Source organism: Podarcis gaigeae (assembly GCF_964106915.1).
Source record: "Podarcis gaigeae genome assembly, chromosome: 5".
NCBI lineage: Eukaryota > Metazoa > Chordata > Lepidosauria > Squamata > Lacertidae > Podarcis > Podarcis gaigeae.
The window spans coordinates 39,086,259-39,108,260 of NC_139681.1; the positions used below are offsets into that span (position 1 = coordinate 39,086,259).

The window sequence follows — 22,002 nt, forward strand, 5'->3', positions numbered from 1 at the left end:
TCAGAGATTATGGGAATTGTAGTCCAATAACATCAGGATAGTCACACCTTTCCCAACCTGTCAGTCTGTGTTTGTCTTTGGAGCTTTCAGGAGAAAAAGGCAAAGTCAAGAGCCCTAGCGAGGCAGGGAACATACAGGGCTTTGGACAACTCCAAGTGGCCCTCCTAAATCAGCCATAGGAGGTGTTTTGGGAGGAAGCTATAGCCAAATGAGGACCCGTGTCCTCTGAACAGGCCTGGAGTGTAGCAGGCTCCACCTCCCAAGAGGAGCTGACTTGCTGGTTCAAGGGCCGCCACCTTATTTTGTAGTCTTCAGCTTCTGAAAGGCTGAGGAGGCAGAGATGCTCCTCCGAGTCAGAGGGTAATGGCAGGACAGTGTCCTCCAGCTGGTAGAGCCCAGGATGTTCTCCCAGCTGGCTGTTTCCCCCTTGGGATCCTGAACTTTGTTCTCATCTGAGTACTGGGCCATGGGCCATGAGATTTCCCTGCTCTAAAGACCTGCATTTGCTGAGTTCAACTACAAGGTTCCACATTTACTGAGCCGAGGCAGTAAAGGATTTGGCCTTTACTGTATATGTTTTGCATGCTGCTTGCACCAGAAGGAAAGGGAAATCTACTATCTCCACTCTTGTCAGGCAGGATTTTTTTTAATGGATGTTCCATATTGTTACCGGTCACCCCAACCCCTGCCCAGCTGTGCACGAGATTTCAGGTGTCTTAGCATTTAACCAGGGTTCAAAAACGAGGCACAATAGAGACTGTAGTGTCTTTAAGAGATATGGTTTTAATTTCACAGATGTATAACCTGAACCTGCTTATGGAGGAGCTCACAGCAGCAGTGCCCAAAACATGCCAACTTATTCCACAGTATCAGTATCTTTTCTCCATAGCCTCTCCTGCTCTGCAGGATACTTGCCAGCTTAACTGTTCCTCTCTGCTTCCACATTACAACCCTGCCAACCCCCTTCCCTAAACTAAACCCTTGTCATGAACAGGCAGGACGATGGGGAGGAGGAAGAGGATCCTGATGAGAGGCATAGCCAGGACTGGGACGCACAGGGGCAAGCAGGAGATGGGGAAGGAAGTACTCACAGTGTGAGGAAGGATGGCAGGGGGATGGAGGTCAATGCACAGGAACCAGAGCAGCAGGACCCATCCTCAGAGCCAGAGGGGCCCCTATTTCCATGAACATGGCAGACTCTGAGATGTAGGGAGCAGCAGGAGAGGTGCTCTAGGAGGCTGAGGGAGGCAAGGGCCCATAGCCCAGCTCATTAGCTGGCCAGGTGGGGCTCATTAGCTCTGGGAGGAGGGTTGTGATTCCTCAGCTGGAGCAGACTCTGAGCAGGTGAAGGTCACATGCCCTCATCAAGCCCAGATGCTGCAAAAGGGAAGTAGAGCTGAGGTGCTGTGTCTGCTGAACTGCCCTTGTTGACGGACCTTGGCCTCTATGGGACTGTGCTATGGGTTTGATGCTGGACTGTATCCTGACTGCTGGACTTCAGACTTGGTTACTTGGATTGACCTTGGACTGCATTTCCTGACCTTCGGACTTTGTGTGTGTGGCTCGATCCCTGGACTTGACATACTGACTTGCTGCCAGGTAGGCCAGGGGTTCTACAGAGGGAGGACTCCATTTGCATTCCAACACCTATTTACTCTGAGGCTTTGAACTCCTAAAGGTTAACTCTCCAAGGTGGTCATCTCACAAAGAGGTTTGTCTGACTTCATTAACACTTGTTGATTTGGTGAGGATTACAATGTCCAATAAAAAGCCCAGCAAGTGTGCCTACTTAACTAACTTTTACAATAGCAGAGGCTTATCGGTGAGTCCACCACACCCTTAATACACACTTGGGTCTGGCTGTTTCTTCCAAGGAAATTAGCTTTGACACATCCAAACCTCAATAAAATCCTAACACCTATAAATCTATAACAGTGTTTAATGAAATGGGAAGGGCCAAATAGTTCTGGACCAGGTTTCTCTCTCTCTCTCTCTCTCTCTCTCTCTCTCTCTCTCTCTCTCTCTCTCTCTCTCTCTCTCTGCATCAGTTGCCACACTTATGCAGAATGCTCATCTGTGGCTATAACCTACAGATAATTTTTTTGTTTTAAGCAGTTCTTGCTGGCTCGCTAACAAATAAGAATAGAAGTAAATTGTCACCAATGGAAGCTTTCCTCCCAGAGATAATTGCAATCTCTGAGGCAAGTTTTGTCTGGTTAAATCCCATCCTCATCACCCCTCACCTGTTTCCCTCCTCTGGCTCCTATTTAAATGTTTAAAAATGTATATGTGAAATGCTTATATGCATCAAATGTCCTGTTTAGTTTGGCTCTTATACAAGTGTCTTGCTGCTAAACAAGTCACGCACATTTGTAAATTTGATTTGTATCAGCTTCATTTTGATTATGTAATTTTGAGGGAGCTAAATTTGCTTTTTTTTTTTTTGCAATAGCCTAATGACTCTTTGAAATGAAACTGATCGGAGCTGAGTGCTGACATGAGAACAGCGGGCAGTGTTAAACTCCAGCTGAAGCTGAGGGACTAACATCATCACATCCTTAAGCACCATCATCTTGTGTGGATCCTTCCTCAGTCACTATTCACAAGGCAAACATTTGGATTGGAGGGGAGGGGGAGAATGAGCGTTTACAAGAATTTAATGGAAGGAAGAGCTTGTGACTGAAGACTGTGGTCAGTCACCTCTGTATTCTAATGAGTCCCTGCTGGCTGAGGGCCTGGGAACTGTGCAGAACCGCTCCCTGCTGACACTGACTGCCAAAGAAGCTGTTTCTCTCCCTCTCTCTCTGTGTCCCTCCTGTTCTGCATCTGGATGAGAAAAACAAGAAAGTGTGGGAAATAGCTCAGTGGAGAATGAGAAAAGGAGGGGAGTGTAAACAGGAACAACAAGGCATTTTGCTGCCTGAGGCAAAAGACAAGGTCTCTCCCTCAGCATTTCACATACACAGAAGAAGACAACCAGACTGGAGACCACCTTCACTGCACCTGAGGGCAGCAGGATAGCAGAAGGGGGTGCAGGCTGGGTTGTGTCGCATACACAGCTGTGTCTTTCAATACCTTTGATGCCCCTTCCCAGCCCTAGTGACTTCTGCATGAGGTAGCAGTCTCACTCTGCCTAAGAGTAGGTCTGGCTCTGGTGCTTCCAAATTTGGTTTTTTACCCAGAAATTATAAATCTGGGTTAAAGGAGGGGAGAGCAAGGAATGCAGGCTGTCATTATGATGTCAATGATAATACAGTGGTACCTTGGAAGTCGAATGGAATCCATTCCAGAAATGTTTGGAAACCAAAACACGGCTTCTGATTGGCTGCAGGAAGCCCCTGCCCAATCAGAAGCCGCAGAAGCTGCACTGGACGTTCGGGTTCCAAAGAATGTTTGCAAACCTGAACACTCACTTGTGGGTTTGTGGCGTTCGGGAGCCAAAACATTCAAGTCACAAGGCGTTCGTCAACCAAGGTATGACTGTATGTGACTTCTGCTACAAATTTGCCAGCATGAGAAGCACCCACTGTCCTATAAGAATGGATTGGGCAGGGGTTGGATGGGACCAAATCTCAGAAAATTTGCTTTAAAAATGGCTGAATTACATGAATTTAAACATTTTGCACTGAAGAACTGGCACCCCATGTTTGGTTACCATTTTTTTGTCTCCACCCAACATATATCTTAAACGTACCCATTTAATACATCAGACAGCCAAGGATGCTGCAAAGCTTTGCTTTTAGCTGACTTAGTAAAAATCTACCATGTACTGTATTTAAAAAAGCATAAAAGCTCCTCAGCCGTTTTGTAAACATTATTTGTTGCAGTATGGTATCATACTATAGCACAGGTGGAATGTGCTACATGACTGAAATACGGCTCCTATCAGTGTATGCTAAATGTACATTACCATACTTTCTTTATCCCATGATAGCATTTGATACTTTGGGGAACTGGAGAACACTACTGCATTTTAAAAAAACAACCAGACTCCTCCCTTCATCAAATGAGTTCTTTATAATAGCAAATAGGCCCATTAAAATAAGTGCAATTACTGATGTGATGAGGATTCTGTGAGCATAAACTGTCTCATGCTAATATTACCATTGCATATCTTTTAGAAGTAAATCAGTCTGAGTGTATGAGCTACATATATATTGTGCTTACCAAGAACTGCATGTCAGAATACCAGAGCTCAGCATTCTCATTCCTGCTCATGCGTTCATTTTACATGGGAATAGAAAGGGATGAACCTTCAAGTGAGAGATTGCTTTGCACAGGATTTTCCCACACACCTCTCTGAAAACAGGCACAGGCGCAACATTTTCACAATCTGAACTGTGGAATTACACCTAGAATGAGTGCACCTAAATTTCATTCCTATACCTCAACGTTCAATAGAGTTTTGCATTACTGACAAAAAAACCAGACTGCTGAATGATCCCAGAAGCTTGCCTTTGTTCATCAGTCAAGCAGCCTGGTTCAGAATTCTACTGTGAAGAGGACCAGAGAAAAAGATCAGGCACTGGCACCCTCATGTCAGCATATATTGAAACCTCATCTATCCTCTTGCTCTACAAAAGCAAGCTGGCTTCACCTAACAACCCGCCCCCACCTTCTACATCGTGCAGTAGAGTAGAATTGGTTCAAGACACAAGTGGCAAACATGTGTAAAGATGGGTTTGGACTACAGCTTCCATCATCCCAGATGATTGGCAGTGGTGACTGGTGGGAGTTGGCATCTAACAACTTCCTGAGCACCTGATCCTCATCTGCTTCAGGGGATACTTGGGAGGTAGGATCAAGATTGCTCCATTGAAATCCTGTAGCGAGGTGAGATTGATAACTGTCTCAATGGCTTTGTACAACTTCTTCTGCAGAAGGATGGCATTTAGCTGAAGCAGAATTTGAGAATGAGCTGCAGGTGGTTGCTTATGTTGCTTACCAAATCACAACCCATTACTCACCAAGAAGATGTGTACCAGGGGTCTTGCACATTTGTTTATTTCAGGCTGTTGTAGACTGTGGGTGTTTACCAATGCATGCGCCCCCTCAGTCTCTCTCTCTCCCTCAAAAGCAGTAAATGATATTGAAATTCTACAATTGCTTATGCGCATAAGGCAAGCAGTGCATGGATTTTCACAATAGATTGTGGTTATTCAGCTTCAGCCTCTGTGTTAGGAAAGCTTAAGTAACAGTTTTATTAGGGTATTTGTCAGTGGGGAGCCAATCGTCTTTAAGCAAGAAGAATCAAAACACAGTGTTAACTGGGGGATTTCAATCAATTTTAATTAAAGCAATTTTGTTACCAAACTACTTAATGGCTTACTAAATATTACTAAGCGCTACTTGCCAAAGCAGCTTTTGTTTTTCATTAGTGGCTCCTTGCCATCAGCAATGATCTCATCCCTTCAGATATAAGGTTCCATTTCCTTAGAGCTTCACTACAAATGCCAGCTTTTCTTTTGCAATTAAATTGCTAACTCTCCAAAGAGCAATAAAAAGCTATACTTTCTCTGCTGGCGCAACTTCTCAAATCAGGAAGTAGAAAAACCAATTTCTTAAACGAGCTGCAAATGAGCAGAGAGGGCAGTTATGGGGAAATTACTTTAATGCAGATTTACTGTTCTTTATGAAAAAGACAAAGATTTTCTAAAAAAAAAAAAAAGGGGGGGGGGAAGCCCGCAGTTCTTGTTTTTACAGATACTGATCTGTAAAATCTAAACTCTCTAAAAGCCAACATAATGTTGGCTTCTATTTTCTGAGAGTTGGCTGCTATGGAAATTAGGTAGGGGACAAAGAATTTGAGGGCCAAGGCACAACAGAGTTCACAAACTGCTATTTCCACCTGATGACATGCTAATAGGCTTTTGATGACCCGCCAGACAGGCATTGCACAGTTTATTTGGGTTGCTGGCAGGTTGAAGAGCACTACACTGGGGTGTATTTCCATCTCTTGCTGTTCAGTAGGCAGGAAGAACCACAAGAAGGGACTTTATTCCTGTTTGGAAATTGGAACAGGGTGGCATAGGAGTACCCCTCGCCAATGCAGATGGCAGCTGCATGATCCAAAAAGGGCTACCGTCTGGCTCTGCCTTCATGCTATGATGCCATCTGGCTTCCCTAGAGCATTTACAGAGTTAACAAGGGGAACAATAGCTTCTAGAAGCACCCAAAGACAATCAACCACAATTAAAATGAAGCTACTTTTAACAATGAACTTTAAACGTACACATGTGGAATCGAGCATATTGCATTATTTCTTTTCCTTTAGGAGCAGCAAAACCCTTGGACCTTGGCTGATATCACCCAGTCTCCTCAACACACACTGTGCCCTAGAATACACCCAACACTCCACTAAATCGGTGCAGTGTAAGGGAATAGTTTATGGTTAGGCAAGATGTCTTTCAAATTTGTTTGTCATTCCTGACCTTTTCATTGATGCGGGCAGGGAAGTGGGTCAACCTACAAGATAGGCATGGGCCCTACAGTTGTTGCGGGACTGCAACCTCCTCATACCTGACCACTGACCTCAGGTGACAGTGAGGAGGGGAGAGCTGGTGTCCAGAAGATCGTTGCCTTGAGGGATGGAGATGATGGCATATTGGGAGATATTTATGTCCAAGGAAGACATCTTCCATCAGTCCCAGTGCTTTGTCCCTGTTGGAACTGATGGACTGGTCTGACGGGTATATGGACCTCCTTTGACATGTAGACTTACTCAGTGGAAGTAAAGAAGTTCACTGAAAAGCCCATGCAAGTTCTATGGTGGCCCTGCCATGCTCAGTCTATAGAGAGGTGTGTGAAACAAGTCACAGAGGCAGCAGGTAGGGTGTACACACATGAGAAATGTGAGGCCAAGAAACAAGTTGGTGACTGATGTCCCAGAGCGTAGCAAGACTTGATGAAATTCCTTATTAACTGATTTTTTAACCGATGAGTTTCTTATTAACTGATACCATTACTTTCTAATGTTTTATGATTACAAGGCAATGTTGTATGCTTTGTAGGATAAGTTATATGCAGAGAAACTAATTATTTTATAGTATTACCTGACATTTTCAGAAGGTAAAATCAAGTTTCTTTGGTTTTCTGAGATCAGTTCATGTGCTTTTTCAATCAAATGTAGATTTACCAAGCTAAATGTTGTCCAGTTACAAGAATTAGTAGCAGATTTGAATTCCTCATACCCCCGAAATATTTTTAAGCTCCACCACCACTGAAGCAATCTGCAAAAATTAAGTTTCACCTCCTAAAACGACATGCCCTACGCCATCAGCCCCAAACTGCATGGGCAATGATGAGGGATGATGGGAATGAGCTATCTCTGTAGGAAGCCATTGTTTGTCCCATTTCTTAACATGGTATTTATTTTAGCTTCCAAATGCAACCATTTCTAGTCGTGAAAAGTAAAACCAAACTGGAAGCATTACCAGTGCTGAATGGCAGTAGACAGTGGTTCTGGTTCTGCTTCCACTGTCAGACGCCTCTGAATTACCAGTTGCAGTTGATCTTGTTCATATGCACCCTGCAGGCATCAGGCACCACTGTGAGAGCTAGACTGGCCATTGGATGAGCCCTTAGAGTGATTCAGCAGGATCACCTTATGTAAAAGCCAATGAGCAGGGAGATCGTGGAGCTGTACAACACTGCCTTGAGCAGTGCAACCCTTGGCATAGCACACTATTTTATACAATAGTCAGGACAGGCATTGGACTGCAGATTGTCCATAGGAGGGATAATGAAGTGATTTGCAGTTAGTGCAGTAAACATGCAAGTCCCACTGTGTTCACTAGAATTAATTTCTGGGTAAGCAAGTATAGGATGAGAGCCTAAGAGCTCTAAAATGATCAAGACATCTAAGCATTTCCTGCTATGCACAGGACTGGGAGAACTTTGGGGACCATATTTTCTCACCAGCCTCTCCCCATGCTGGTTGATACCAGACTGCGCGTGCGCGCGCGCACACACACATATGGGACGTGGGTGGCCCTGTAGGTTAAACCACAGAGCCTAGGACTTGCTGATCAGAAGGTTGGCGGTTCGAATCCTCGCGACAGGGTGAGCTCCGGTTGCTCGGTCCCTGCTCCTGCCAACCTAGCAGTTTGAAAGCACGTCAAAGTGCAAGTAGATAAATAGGTACCACTCCGGCGGGAAGGTAAACGGCGTTTCTGTGTCCTGCTCACACACACACACACACACACACACACACACACGTGTGTGTGTGTGTGTGTTAGCAAATGTAATCAAAATTTGGAACAAGATTACACAATGTTAAAATCTGAGCAACCAAACAGGGCTAGCAGGTGTGGGGGGGGAAACCACAACCCTCCGCAATCGAAGCCTTTCTTCTGTTTCCTTTGAATTTGTTTGTAATGGGGGCAAACTCCCTGGGTTTTAAAATATGGAATGGCTGATAAATATTTTAATAACCTCCTCTGCTTCACTGAGAGGAATTTCTGCTAGTTTTCATTTGTTGGCAGAGAATGCTGACAATGGACAGATTGTTCGTGTTTCACCGGGAGTTGCCAGTTCCAGCCCAGTTGGGGACTGCTGTTCCTTTAAGAGCTCCTGCAGAGAAGAAAGCTTGACACAGCCCCTGAGTGGCTCTTAGGCAAATCTCTTAAAGGGATAGTTGTCCCCTTTTGCAGATAGCCGGCAACCCTGAAAAGTCTGGTGGTTTTGCCTTTTAAGTTGAGAACAATTGCAGGTTGACACTAATTAGTGATTAGGCCTATGCTGATTTCTCTTCTGGCTTCTTCTGTGCCTGCCATTGCTTGTTTGGCTTCATTCATATTCATAGCAGATGGTGTAATTTAGGAGAAGGCAGGATGGAGTCATCATATTAGTGAGGGGAAATCTTGAGTGTTCAGTCTCTACTTTTTCTGTGAAGCCATCAAGGAAGTTCCTTTCCACCTTTAACAGCTTTGCATAGCTAAGCATAACTTTAAATGTAATTTGAGAAGCTCAGACAAGCTTTGTGTGGTTGGAAGTAGGTGCCAAACTATTATAAGAACCATGCTGGGTAGGGAGTAATAGTTAGAATAAAAGTGATAATTATTGGCTGATGCCACCAGCCCACTGGCTTGTCTCATGGCAAACTTATCTGGTATTATGACAAGAAAAGAAGGAAAAAGGCACAAGAAAAATATTTATTGAGGCCAATGTGTTTTGAGCCAAATTCTTCTCCAAAGGCACCATGAATATAAAATGGTGGCTGCATATGCACCATAAATGTAAAGCCCATTTAAAGTACCCCCCAAAGAATTATGGGAACTGTAGTTTAAGGGTGCTGGGAATTATAGGTCTGTGAGGGGCAAACTACAGTTTCTGATTCATGGGCAGCAGAGGGTCCCTTTTCATATCAGCAGCCCTTTGCTGAAGGGGGTGTTGAGACAAAGTCATAGAACTGCAGTTAAAAGGGATCCCAAGAACCATCTAGTCCAATCCTCTGCGATACAGGAATTACAGCTACATACAGCCATCCTACCTTTGTTTAAAAACTTCCAGTGAACAAAAGTCCACCACCTTCTGAGGTAGTCCTTTCCTTGGTTGAATAACTCTTACGTTTAGTCAGAATTGTGGGAAATTACAGTAAAAAATGTGTGAGTGCTAGTTAGTACATGAAGGGTTTAAGACCACAGAGCTGTGTCCTTAGACTCAGGTCACACTCCCTCACTTCAGACAGCATGCTTGATGCTATTTCTGTATTTTGTACCCAAGCGTATTCTACCTGTGTTTTCCTTGCTGTGGCATGGAATAACACATGAATCAGACCTTTGGGTTTTGTAAGTAAAGTATTTTAAACTTACCTAACAGTGTGTGGTCTGTTCATTGCCCTCTGGCAAACAAAGGGGCGACTACTGTAAGCCAATGTAATAGGGGGTCTAACAACCTACATTTCCTTGCTATACAGCTGCTTAACTTTCTCCCGTGGGGGCTTTCTCCTGCTAGAGAGTGTATAAAGCCTGGTGTTTTGAATCCAGGTGTCCAACCAATTCTTTTGTTTTTCCACATGTGGATCACAGATCTCATTATTTTCCTTCCAAAGAAATCTCCTTCCTTGTAATTTGAATCCTTTGGTTTGGGTCCTACCCTCTGAAGCAGCAGCAAACAAGCTTGCCCCATCTTCCATGTGATAGCCCTTTTGATATTTGAAGATGGCTATTACGGTATATCACCTCTGAGGCAATACAGAGAAAGTTATTTGCTCCGTCTTAAATCCCACTGAAATTGGTGGAAAAGGTTCTTGCTCTCTTTAAAATGAGATTTAAGAAAATTACTTTTAAAAACTATGGGCCAGCAACTGGGCATCATTTAATGTATGTAAATGCTGGGTGAATTTTCCAAGTTTCTCTACTGCTGAGTGGGATTCTTTTTCTTTTTTCTTTTAAAGGGGGGGGGGTGTTTTACAAAGCCACTTACAAGCACCCAGAGTATGTTACCTCCAAGTAACAGCTTTCATCTTACTTGAAAATATAGCTGTAAAACTTTAAGAACAAAGGGTTAGACATCAAAGGATATTCTTTTGATCTATATTTAATGCGAATATGAGTTGTTTATGTTTATTTATTTATTTTTTGCATTTGTACCCTATCTTTTTATGATAAACCATCCTTGCTGTTGTACTAGCATTCCTCTCCCCACCCCCCACTTTTTAATTTGGGTTGGCTTGTTTTGCGTTGAGAATGTAGATGCTTTCAGAATGCAATTAGACATATTCGTGGCGGCTACTCATCATAACGCATATATATATTATGTCAAGTATTGAAGGCAGTATGGTTCCGAATGCCCGTTTCTGGAGATTATCATGAGTGAGAGAGGACTATTGTGCTTGTGGGATTCTCATAGGCATCTGGTTGCAATGGAGGCTGGTCCATTAGGCTGAAAGGGGCATGGCTCTCTAGCCCCTCTGCCTGCCTTCTGGCATACAGAAAAGTCAGGGTGCAGCTCTGCCTGTCATTGGCTCTGGCTCCACCTCCTGTTGGCCTCCCTGCTTTCCACAATAACACCACAATTCAAAGTTTTGGTGCTGACCTTTAAAGCCCTAAACGGCCTCGGTCTCCACCCCCATCGTTCAGCCTGAACACTGAGGTCCAGCTCTGAGGGCCTTCTGGCGGTTCCTCCCTGTGAGAAGTGAGGCTACAGGGAACCAGGCAGAGGGCCTTCTTGGTGGTGGCACCCGCCCTGTGGAACATCCTCCTATCAGATGTCAAGGAAACAAACAACTATATGACCTTTAGAAGATATCTAAAGGCAGCCCTGTTTAGGGAAGTTTTTAATGTTTGATGTTTTATCGGATTTTTAATATTCTGATGGGAGCTGGCCAGAGTGGCTGGGGAAACCCAGCCAGATGGGCGAGGTATAAATAATTTATTATTATTATTTATTATAGCGAGAGGCACTAGGACGCAGGTGGCGCTGTGGTCTAAACCACTGAGCCTAGGGCTCACCAATCAGAAGGTTGGTGGTTTGAATCCCCGCGACGGGGTGAGCTCCCATTGCTTGGTCCCAGCTCCTGCCAACCTACCAGTTTGAAAGCACATCAAAGTGCAACTAGATACAGAGGTACTGTTTCGGCAGGAAGGTAAATGGCGTTTCTGTGCACTGCTCTGGTTCACCAGAAGTGGCTTAGTCATGCTGGCCACATGACCTGGAAAAACTGTCTGCGGACAGACGTCGGCTCCCTCGGCCAGTAAAACGAGATGAGCGCCACAACCCCCGAGTCGTTCGCGACTGGACAACTATCAGGGGTCCTTTACCTTTTTTATAGCCCCAGTGAATAACAGCCACCATGGTTTAGTTGACCAATTTATGCAACAGGATGCTAGACTAAAGAAGTACCAGTATTTGGTTCGATCCAGAAGGGATTTTCTTACCCTCTCTCACTATCAACATTTAGAGTGGAAACTCCTCATAGGGAAAGGATTGTTTCTGCTTGTTTCCATTAAAATGTACATTAACAGCTAGCAGTAGTAGTTGTTGTAGAAATAACTTGCTGATGCATTAGAAACTGGAAAGGGAACTGGTAACTCCCCATTCTCAACAAGGGAATATGGAGGGGGGAGCCCAGGTAAGCCACACCCTGCATAAGATACAGCACACAGACACCATTTGAATGGCAATGCCCATCAAATATTCAGAGGGGACAAGGGAGCTTAGCTCCTAGGCATTGGCTGCTATGATCCCCAACAACTTGAGAAATTATGCTTTCTATTATGCCTTTCCTAAACCTGGTGCTTTAAAGATTATCCATGGCCATTAGCTATGGTAGCTGGGACTCATTGGAGCTGTAGTTCAACTTAACTGGAGGGCACCAGCTTGGGGAGGGCTGTTTTATTCAGAAACATTCATAGTTCTCTCCCTCAGGGCTTTTAGTGGTTTTTCAGTGAGTTTCACAGCTCTTTGCCCCCTAGCTTTTCACATCAGCACAGCTACAATTGGTGCATACACCAAGAGGTGTCAATGAGTGGGAATGCTAAGGCTTAAGGACTATGCATCATACAGAAACATCTTATAGCAAAATAAAGGATACATATGCATTTTGGATTAATATCACACATGGATTAAAAACCCAGCACTGGAAACACATTAAGCCTATGTGTATATGTGTTGACTTTTTAGATGAACCTGCTATATTTTTGCCTTTTTCTCCTCACTCACTTGGCTTATTACAGATCAGTGACAGTTTAGTCATCAACAGTAATGGTTACACAACAATGCTTAACTTGGCTTCTATCTTATTCTTGTAGGAAGAAATAAAAAGACAAAAATATGTCTTCGCTTTTTATAGTTTGCATTCCATTGGAGGCATATCGACATAGCTTGTTAAAGAGACTAAGAGCAATTGCCGAGGAATGCAAATGTGCTCAACTACAGTGGTACCTCGGGTTACAAACACCTCGGGTTACAGACTCCGCTAACCTGGAAGTAGTACTGTTAAGTTGTGGGTGAACATATCAGACGACACGGCGATTCTTCAAACAGCTCTTGTTTATTCACAGGCCAGAACAGAGCTGAAGGGTTCAGCCAGCCTGCTTATATAGAGCTCCACTAGAACGCAACTGTAAGCACTTTCTGTAACTATCCAATCACTGAACATCACTTTTAATCCCCTATTTGCATATGTGGACCTGAGTGAAAACTATCTACAGTATCCCTCTGCTGGCCCAGGGTGAGAACTTCAGTACATAACAAGTACCTCTGGTTAAGAACTTTGCTTCAGAATGAGAACAGAAATCGCACGGCGGCAGCAGCGGGAGGCCCCATTAGCTAAAGTGGTACCTCAGTTTAAGAACGGTTTCAGGTTAAGAACGGACCTACAGAACGAATTAAGTTTGAAACCAGAGGTACCACTGTATTAAATCCTCTAAACTCAGGTTTTAAAATAGGTCTCATCGTTCTGTTTGCTTTAAATGCCGTTTGCTTTAACAACCTTTCCTTGTTAGAACCCTCAGCTTCTTTCTTTGAAAAATGCTAGCAATAGATTACACCAGTCTTTGACTGGGGGCTGATGGGAGTTGCACCAGTCAAAAGGCTTAAAAATGCATCATATAGTGGAGAACAATATGTCAAGGGTAATCCAGAAAGCTTTAAAATAAAGAATAACTCTAAGATGAACATTAGCCCTTCCTCAACACAGCAAACATAGATTGAAAGTGTTTTGAGGCAGATAGCCAAGCACTGTAAATTCTATCTGTATCTTTTTTTAAAGGCACCATTCCCTTTCTTTATCTGCAGTAGCTGGCATGCTTACAGTACATTAACTAGGCCACGGTTGTCATTGGTAACATCTAGTACGCATAAATAATGTAGCTCCCTCCTCTACTTAAAGTATTATTGATGATACATACCTTTATATAAAAACACACACACAGTGAAGCAATATCTTGACAGCTATAATAAAGCATTAGGTTCACACTGAACTGCAAGGCAAGTGTTAAACATGTCCCATCGCACTCTACGGTTCTGTCGTTCCTCTTTTAAAACCACAAATCTAGAAGGGGAGATCTCTTTCCTCTTTCACTCAATTTATGTTTTGGCCACAGCAGCCAGTATAAAGCTGAATGCTGAAAAGTAACTAGGAAATAAGGTAGGCCTTGGGAATGACTCTACATCCAACTCTACCTCAGAAAACCCTTTCACTGTGGTTCTAAGTGGAAAGTGAGTTTAGTGGCCTCTGAAATCAGCTGCAGCCTGCAAATGAAGGGCATTGGGACTGTCGATGCAGTGCAGCACTCCCCAGCCGTAAGGGATGTGGGAAGTAGAGGGAGCCAGGAAATATAAAGCTAGCCAAGGAGGTTAAGAAAGAACTACAGATTAAAAGAACTGTTACAGGAACAGACAACTCATTGTCTAAAGAGATTCTCCAAGGTTCTAGCACAGTTGTGTATCTGCAGGGATGATGCAAATACTGAGCATGGGGGTTTCCTCCATTTTGTATTTTCTATGTTTGAACTAGAAATGGAGGAGACAAAAATGCTTATTTCCTCCACTCTTTATTCCATTTTAAAATAACCAATATCAGGCAGAGCGAGTGAGATCTATCAGCCAACCACAGCTTCCTTCTAAATATTCCATTCCCACCCAATAGTCAGTTATTTGAGGCCCCAATTTCAGTACTGCTTACATCTGCAAAAGTCAGGGAACAGTCATATTGCTCTGTTTCCGATCAGAGCATGTCTTGAAACGCCGGATAACATTTTATACTACAATCCCCCCCCCGCTGTTTTTTATTTGTCCCATTCTATGGTTCAAGAAGACCTTAGAGTGGGACAAAGAGGATACAGTAATGTGGTATCATTAGGGAAGCATCACAGAACAATCAATAAACCAGAATGATGTGTTCACAGCATAGTATGAATCCACTATTAATACACAATTATTGTATCTGGCATGTTGTGTATACCTACAAAACACCACCAGTCTGAAGGGGGTCCTCCAGTCCATAGCCACTCACAGACCCTCCAAGTGTCCCTATTTTCCAGGGACGTCCCTGATTTAGAGAAGCCGTCCCAGTTTCTGATTTGATCCCGGAATGTCCCAGTTTTCCTTAGGGTGTCCCTATTTCCATTGGATAAATGTTAGAGGGTATGGAGCTTTCCAACCCCGAGCCATCTGAAGGCAATCTTGTATGGGGAAGTTTTTTCTTTTATAAATGTTTAATGTTTCATTATGTTTTTATATATGTTGGAAGCTGCCCAGTGTGCTTGGGCAACCCGATAAGATGTGTGGGGTACAAATAGTAAAATTATCATTATGGAATGGACGTCCCTATTTTCATTGGAGAAATGTTGGAGGGTATGCGCCCAGCATGCTCAGTCCTCATTGATCTGTTTTGCCACCCTCAGATTCGCCCCCCCCTTATGCAAACCTAGTTATTTCCCTAAGCTTGCCATGGGCATAGCCAGGATTTTTTTTTTGGGGGGAGGTCTTTTGTAGGGAGAGCAGGCCTTTTATTGGGGGGCAGAACTGATGTGATTGGTCAGTTAAGTATTTCTATTGTTGTACTTGATCTAGGGAGGGCAGCTGCCCCCCCGCCCCCCTTTGGCTATGGCCATGAAGCTTGCTGATACCTCCCTCTTTTGCATAGATTGTACTGTTTTGGCTACATAATAATCCATACTTGGAGAAAGATTTCAGTGGTACCTCAGGTTACAGACCCTTCAGGATACAGACTCCACTAAGCCAGAAATAGTACCTCGGGTTAAGAACTTTGCTTCAGGATGAGAACAGAAATTGTGTGGCGGTAGCGGGAGGCCCCATTAGCTAAAGTGGTACCTCAGGTTAAGAACGACCTCCAGAACGAATTAAGTTCTTAACCCAAGGTACCACTGTATATAAGTTTTTGAACACTGGTTATGAAATAAGTTTGTCTCTCGATCTTTCTACTTTGCCTTCTTGAATCTAGTAGCCCTTTGGAATGACTCTGGTTTCACTTCAATTCAACCTAAGAGCATCCTGTAGTTTTGGGTTCAAAATGGAAAGGGAGCTTGATGGCCTTGTGAGATCAGCGGCAGCCTGAAAATGAAGGGCTTCAGTATGTTCTCCAAGGCAGTTCCAGCATAGCTATAAAGGCTATAAAGAAGCGAGGATGGGAAGCATGAGACAACTTAAAACCATTGGAATGAAAATGGGATTAATACAAGTGCTCTGTTTTTACAAGATAATTTTAGGATTGTCACTATAATACTGGTGTTGGGAACTCCTGACATAAGGATATGTATTGTAAAGCAGTACAGTAGCTGAATGGAATATTTTTATACTGCCAGTTATAAGGAAATAATATCATACACAGCTATGGCATATCACTTGAGGTCTTTTAATTCCAGCAAAGGAATGGTGATGACTATATTAGGCATCCTTTTAAAAAACAACAACCACCAATGACAATAGTACTGGCTCTGAATTGCATGGATATAATATTGCCTGGGACCACAGACATTACCCACCACTCATACCCAGAAGCTTTTCAGAATGCCAGTGTAGGGGCATGCAGACTAAAAGCCTGGAAACAGAAAGTGTGGAGCTAGTAGCAGCAGCACAGGGTTCAAGCATCAGCTGAGGACCCTACTTCCTTTAGAACCCTATCTATGAATACCAGCATTAACTTGAATGATCTTTGATCAATGAGCTTCAATGTGGGAGGATAAAACACAAGAGCAACATTCAGACATAAAAAAATGCATTCATAATAGTGTGACCCTCCATACAGCTCTCTTGAATCCATGTCCAGCCCACAGTGTTTTGCTCCCTGAGCAAATGACAAGATGGCATCCCCTCTTAATTCCACATACAGAAGCCAGCTGGATTGACAGCTGAAACCCCTTTCAATGCTGGCAACAGGACAGCATCCTCCTCTGCATCTTCTAAGGATAGCAATTCAGATTTTAGGGGGTGCAAGATAGTTCATGCACATCACATGCAGCTCAGTCCTCTAACACCTTACTATCGTTGTTGGGTCACCTTTCAAAGAGAACCAGAAGCTGGAGATGGACTGGGTCCAGCCCTGTGCCCAGATCAAGCAAGGGAGCAGTAGGGTGAAAAGAAGTCAAGTTTAAAATTGCCTGGGGTGTGTGATACCTGCTGCCATGAGCAAAGAAGCAGCTTCCCAGAGAGAGGAAATCATCTGGTACAGGGTTGGTGCTCTTTCCCATATTTTGATTTTGCTGAACTGTTATTAGCTGTTTTGATGAATTTATTGTTGTTTGCTTTATTTATATGTTTCTGTGTTTAATATTATGGTGTTTACAATGTTTTCCCCCTCCTAATGCTATTGTGGTTACTGTGAGCTGCTTTGAGCTCAACATTTGTTGTTGGAAAAGCAGAATGCAAATATTAAATAAAATCAACCTCCCTTCCCTTTTAGTGTCTGCTTCCTGAGTCAGCCACCTCACTCTGCCTCACAGCTGCTTGAATCTAGATCAGAACCTGTGGCCCTCCAGATGTTGTTGGACTACAATTCCCATTATCCTTGACTATATTTTTGGTTCTGCAAGTTGGGGCTGATGGGTATTGGCATCCAGCAACATCTGGAGGACCACACGTTGCCTGTAGCTGATCTAGATGTTGAGCCTGCAGGCTAGCACCAATTAACAACTGTCAGAGGCAACATGCAGCAAATCCATCACAGTTTAACAGGAAGGAAAATTATCAGTTTGTCTCACTCCCCTGCTTAAATGGCAGTTTCTATTGCTTCTCTTCACACAGACATACTGAGGTTACATCATCCTTAGCTGTGGGGGTGAGGCAATGTCTGCTTTTGCACCATTTGGAGGACTTAAGAGCAATTGTCTAATGATTACCCTTTGGGCTACCAACAAGCCAGCAGTCTTAAGATGCCATGAGTTTGTCATTGCAACGCAGAACTACTACAAAAGCAGTTGGGCTATAATAGGCCCAAGGCGGCTGAGAAATGCGCAAAAGAGCCACACTCTGGATGAATCTGAGTGCCAGTTTTATTACTAAATTTTGCGCTTGTTGTTTTAATTCTGGACCAATTAACTGAAGATGCTTTGGCCTGCTTTATGGCACCATTGGATATTTGCATGGCGTTAATTGCCAGGTTTTAGCGCTCTATCCAATTGAATCGCTCAGACTCATTTTCAATTAACGTGCAGTGTTTGACATATGATCTGAAACTAAACCACCCCCTAGCAATAGTTTTATATGTTTGTTCTGTTACTACACTCTTGTCCCTCAGTAATGAATGTTCAGTGCTCTGAGAAAAATGAAGCCAATTGCGTCTTCTCAGCTTGGCATTTAAAACCCTTTGAATTGAATCAACTGTCTCCTAATTTGGGAAAATGCCTTGCAAAGCAGGACTGTTTCTAATCTAGAAAGGGAGGAGGGAGAAATAAAATGCCATTGAAGATATTCTGCCCTCATGATTTTAATTGCAGTGAAATACATACATGTCCAAAGGTTTACTTTGGTTAATTGATTTGATTGCATTATTTTAGGGCTGCCATACTTCTGAATTTTCCCAGACATTAGCAGGATTCCAAAGATGGAATTGATATCCCTGTGGAATTTCCGAAAGGGGCGCATTGTCCTGGATCTTAGGCAAGTCAATAAGAAAAAAAGCTTGACAATTTTGGGGAGTCTTGGTTTTTACTTTTTGAAAGATGGCAACCCTACATTATTTGGAATCTTAATATTTAATATAATTTAATACGTGTGCAAGGAATGAACAATGGAAGGTAAAAGAAGGTATGCATTTGGGTGAGTAGTAGGACCAGTGTGATAGAGGTTTATGTGTGGAAATAGATGTGGAAAATAAAGGACACATGCCATGGTTCAGTAATAGCCTGTGGGTGACTTCTGAAAACCCATTTGTTACAAGGAAAGTCCTATTGTCTGGAAGCTTTAAACCAGTCTTGTTTTTGCCAGTGTTTCAGGGAGAGCAAGCTGATATTAGACTTGGGGTGTGGGCACCAATCCCATGGGGAGAAAGCAGTTAGTGTAGTAGGGTGAGGAAGCACAGCTCTGGGCCTTTTTTCAGAGCAGGAGTGCTGTCATCACCCACCCCAGGTGTCTGAGGGGGTGACATTTGGCGCGTCGCCTCCCAAGCCTACTCCGAGCTGTCAGAAGGGGGGAGCTGCTCCGCTTTGCTAGGGTAATTTGATGGTTCCTCTTTGCTCTGGCAAGTGAATGAGGTGATAACAAGACTTTCAAGTTCTACAATTGTTAGTGACAGATTAGCATTAATGAAGTTGCATTCTCTGACTGTTGGATTAGGGAGCCACCTAAACTTAGTATAGCTCCTTTATTTATTTTACATGCTCCCTGTACACAGGGGGGAGAGTGTCGCAGGGCACAAGACTAATAATGTTTTCACAACTTTATCCCACTGAACATAGCACATAAAGTGTACTTTTGTTTCCTGATCTGCAGGCTGTTCCCCATCTTTAGAACAAATTCTCTACAGTCATGAGGGCTAAAATCACACACTTCTAAAAACAAAACCCTCCAGGGAGTCATATTCTGTGCAAATTTCAAGACCGTCAACTGGCAGAGTGCATAAAGCCATAAAATTCTAGTTTCTCTTCATGATTCCTGTATGATTAAATTTCATACAGTCTTCCTTCAAGAAGCAGGCTCTGTATATAAAATTAGACACAGACTTACAGTCTAAATAAAGCAAGACTCCTAACAGAAGGGAAGGTCAGTGAAGGGGAAAGGCAGGGAAAGCTTTTTCCAAATATTACAATTTTAATTTGTGCCTGTTTTTCTTTTTCTTTTTCTTTTTAGTTTAAATGAATAGTTCTAGATTTGTAAGCAGCCTAACTTGCACATAACTAATCACTCAGCATTGGCAAAATGCCATCAGAATAATAAATTTACCACGGATTTGATCTTACATTGTCAACGGTGTTGAGCAATATTAAATTGTGATGAAAAGTGAAAGAGCCCATGAAAGTTCCTCCAGATCTTTTGTCATGTGACATTTCGTCACTTCTTGCAACACAATTGGAAATGAACTCTAAATATATATTGCTTGGCTTATATGTTTAAGGTAAGGTTCACTTTTCTTTGTGTTCATTTTATGTTGGTATTTTTCTGTTGCCTTCATGCATCTGAGTCTGAATACTGGTGTTACTCTATCAGTGTTATACAGTGTGAGGGCACGATAATTGCTGCTCACTAAAAGGGAGGCCATCTTTCTGTTAACAATTTCTAAGAGAAATTATGAAAAATGCTTACCAAAAACCGAGCTCCGTCTATCTTTAGTTTTTCCACTATCCGGGCGCAGTCATGCATCCCACACTGAAAAGAAAGAGGGAGGGAAAGGTGATATTAGAACTGGTGATATGTACATTACATAAACCTTTTAGATGGCTTTCAGGCTGACATAGTGCCTTGAAGAATGTTCGTTTTAAGTACAGTTTCTGTTTATTCTCACAACCACCTTGTGAGGTAAGTTAAGTGAACAGGTGGTGACTGTCATCCAGTAAACTTCATGACTGGGTGGAGATTTGAACCTGGGTCTCTACATCCCATTCTGATACTCTGATCCCTGTACCAGACACAGGCCACACGTGTGGCGTAAGCAACAGCAATTTGAGACACAACTGGATGGCAGCAGGAGGGCTTATGTCTCCTTTTCTGTGGCTCACATGCCTAAAAACTGTTGGCCATCGTGATACTAGGGAGATTATGCCCCAGGGGCTTAGTCTGGTAAAATAGCCAGTGACACGACCTATTAATAGGCAATTTGGGTAGGAGAAGTTTTGTACTAAGTATTTCAGTAGAAAGTTCTCCACAGTTCCTTTTTTAGAAGATTGCTGAGTCATTTCCTTTGGAGTTGTTTTTTAATTTTACACAACAGTATTTTGAAAACGTCATATTTTCTTGACCTGTACCCTGTACCATGGACAGATGTGATGTATGTCTAGATTTAAAGAGGAAGTTAGCAGGAGTGGAATTTTTTTTGTGGTGCAGACATCCATTGTAGAAATGCAAGGTCAGGGGAAAACAGTACAATAAAATGTGACTTCTAAAAGATCTTGAATTTATAGAAGGAAATAGAAGTGAAAAGCAAACACATTCAGGATTGCCCTGTTTAATGACATAAATACCTCAGTACAGTGGTGCCTCGCAAGATGAAATTAATTCGTTCCGCAAGTTTTTTCGTCTTGCGAGTTTTTCGTCTTGCGAAGCACGGTTTCCCATAGGAATGCATTGAAAATCAATCAATGCGTTCCTAAGGAAACCGCCTTCAGTCCAGGTCCGGGGACAGTCTGTCCCCCGACCTCTTCTGAAGGCTGGGGGGCGGACAAGGGCTTTTCTTCCCACCCCCAGCATTTTAAAAAACCCCGGGACAGCGGAGGACTTCTCCGCTGTCCCGGGGTTTTTTAAAATGCTGGCGGGTGGCAGCGCTGCCGTCCGGGAAAGCGGAGAAAGCACTGCGTTTCTCCGATCTCCCGGGAAGGCAGGCAGGGGGGACCAAAGACTTTTGCCCCCCGCCGGCGTTCAGAAGAGGTCCAGGACCTCTTCTGAAGGCCGGTGGGGGGCGAAAGTCTTTGCTCCCCCCCGCCGCCTGCCTTCAAAAGCCCTCCGGGACAGCGGAGAAACGCTGCGCTGCGTTTCTCCGCTCTCCCGGGAAGGCAGGCAGGGGGGAGCAAAGACTTTTGCCCGCCGCCAGCGTTCAGAAGAGGTCCAGGACCTCTTCTGAAGGCGGGCGGGGGGCAAAAGGCTTTGTTCCCCCCCGCCTGCCTTCAAAAGCCATCCGGGATAGCGGGAAGTGCTTCCCTGCTATCCCAGACCGCTTTTAAAATGCTGGCGGTGGGGAGCAAAGTCTTTCGGCCCCCGCCGGCCTTCCTGGACCTCTTCTGAAGGCCGGAGGGGGGGAAAGGCTTTGCTCCCCACCACCAGCATTTAAAAGAGGTCCCCAGAGATTTCCCTATGGGCTTTCTTCTTGCGAAGCAAGCCCATAGGGAAATTCGTCTTGCGAAGCGCCTCAAAAAACGGAAAACCCTTTCGTCTAGCGGGTTTTTCGTC

At 43.7% G+C, this 22,002-nt stretch overlaps 1 protein-coding gene across 5 annotated transcripts in view; it reads right to left on the reverse strand.

Annotated features, from left to right (window-relative positions):
* The window catches only part of BLNK (B cell linker), a 94,568-nt gene that overhangs the window by 67,771 nt on the left and 4,795 nt on the right, over positions 1–22,002 (reverse strand). For 4 of the 5 annotated variants that reach the window (XR_014564892.1, XM_083741071.1, XM_083741069.1 and 1 more), the window contains one exon: positions 20,206–20,268. Coding sequence is in view for 3 of the 5 variants with exons in the window: in XM_083741071.1 (XP_083597197.1) it covers positions 20,206–20,268 (63 nt within the window). In the remaining 2 variants the exon portion in view is untranslated. Of the gene's footprint in view, positions 1–7,052; positions 7,111–20,205; positions 20,269–22,002 lie in introns of those variants that run through there. The other variant, XM_083741073.1, reaches the window with a different exon arrangement.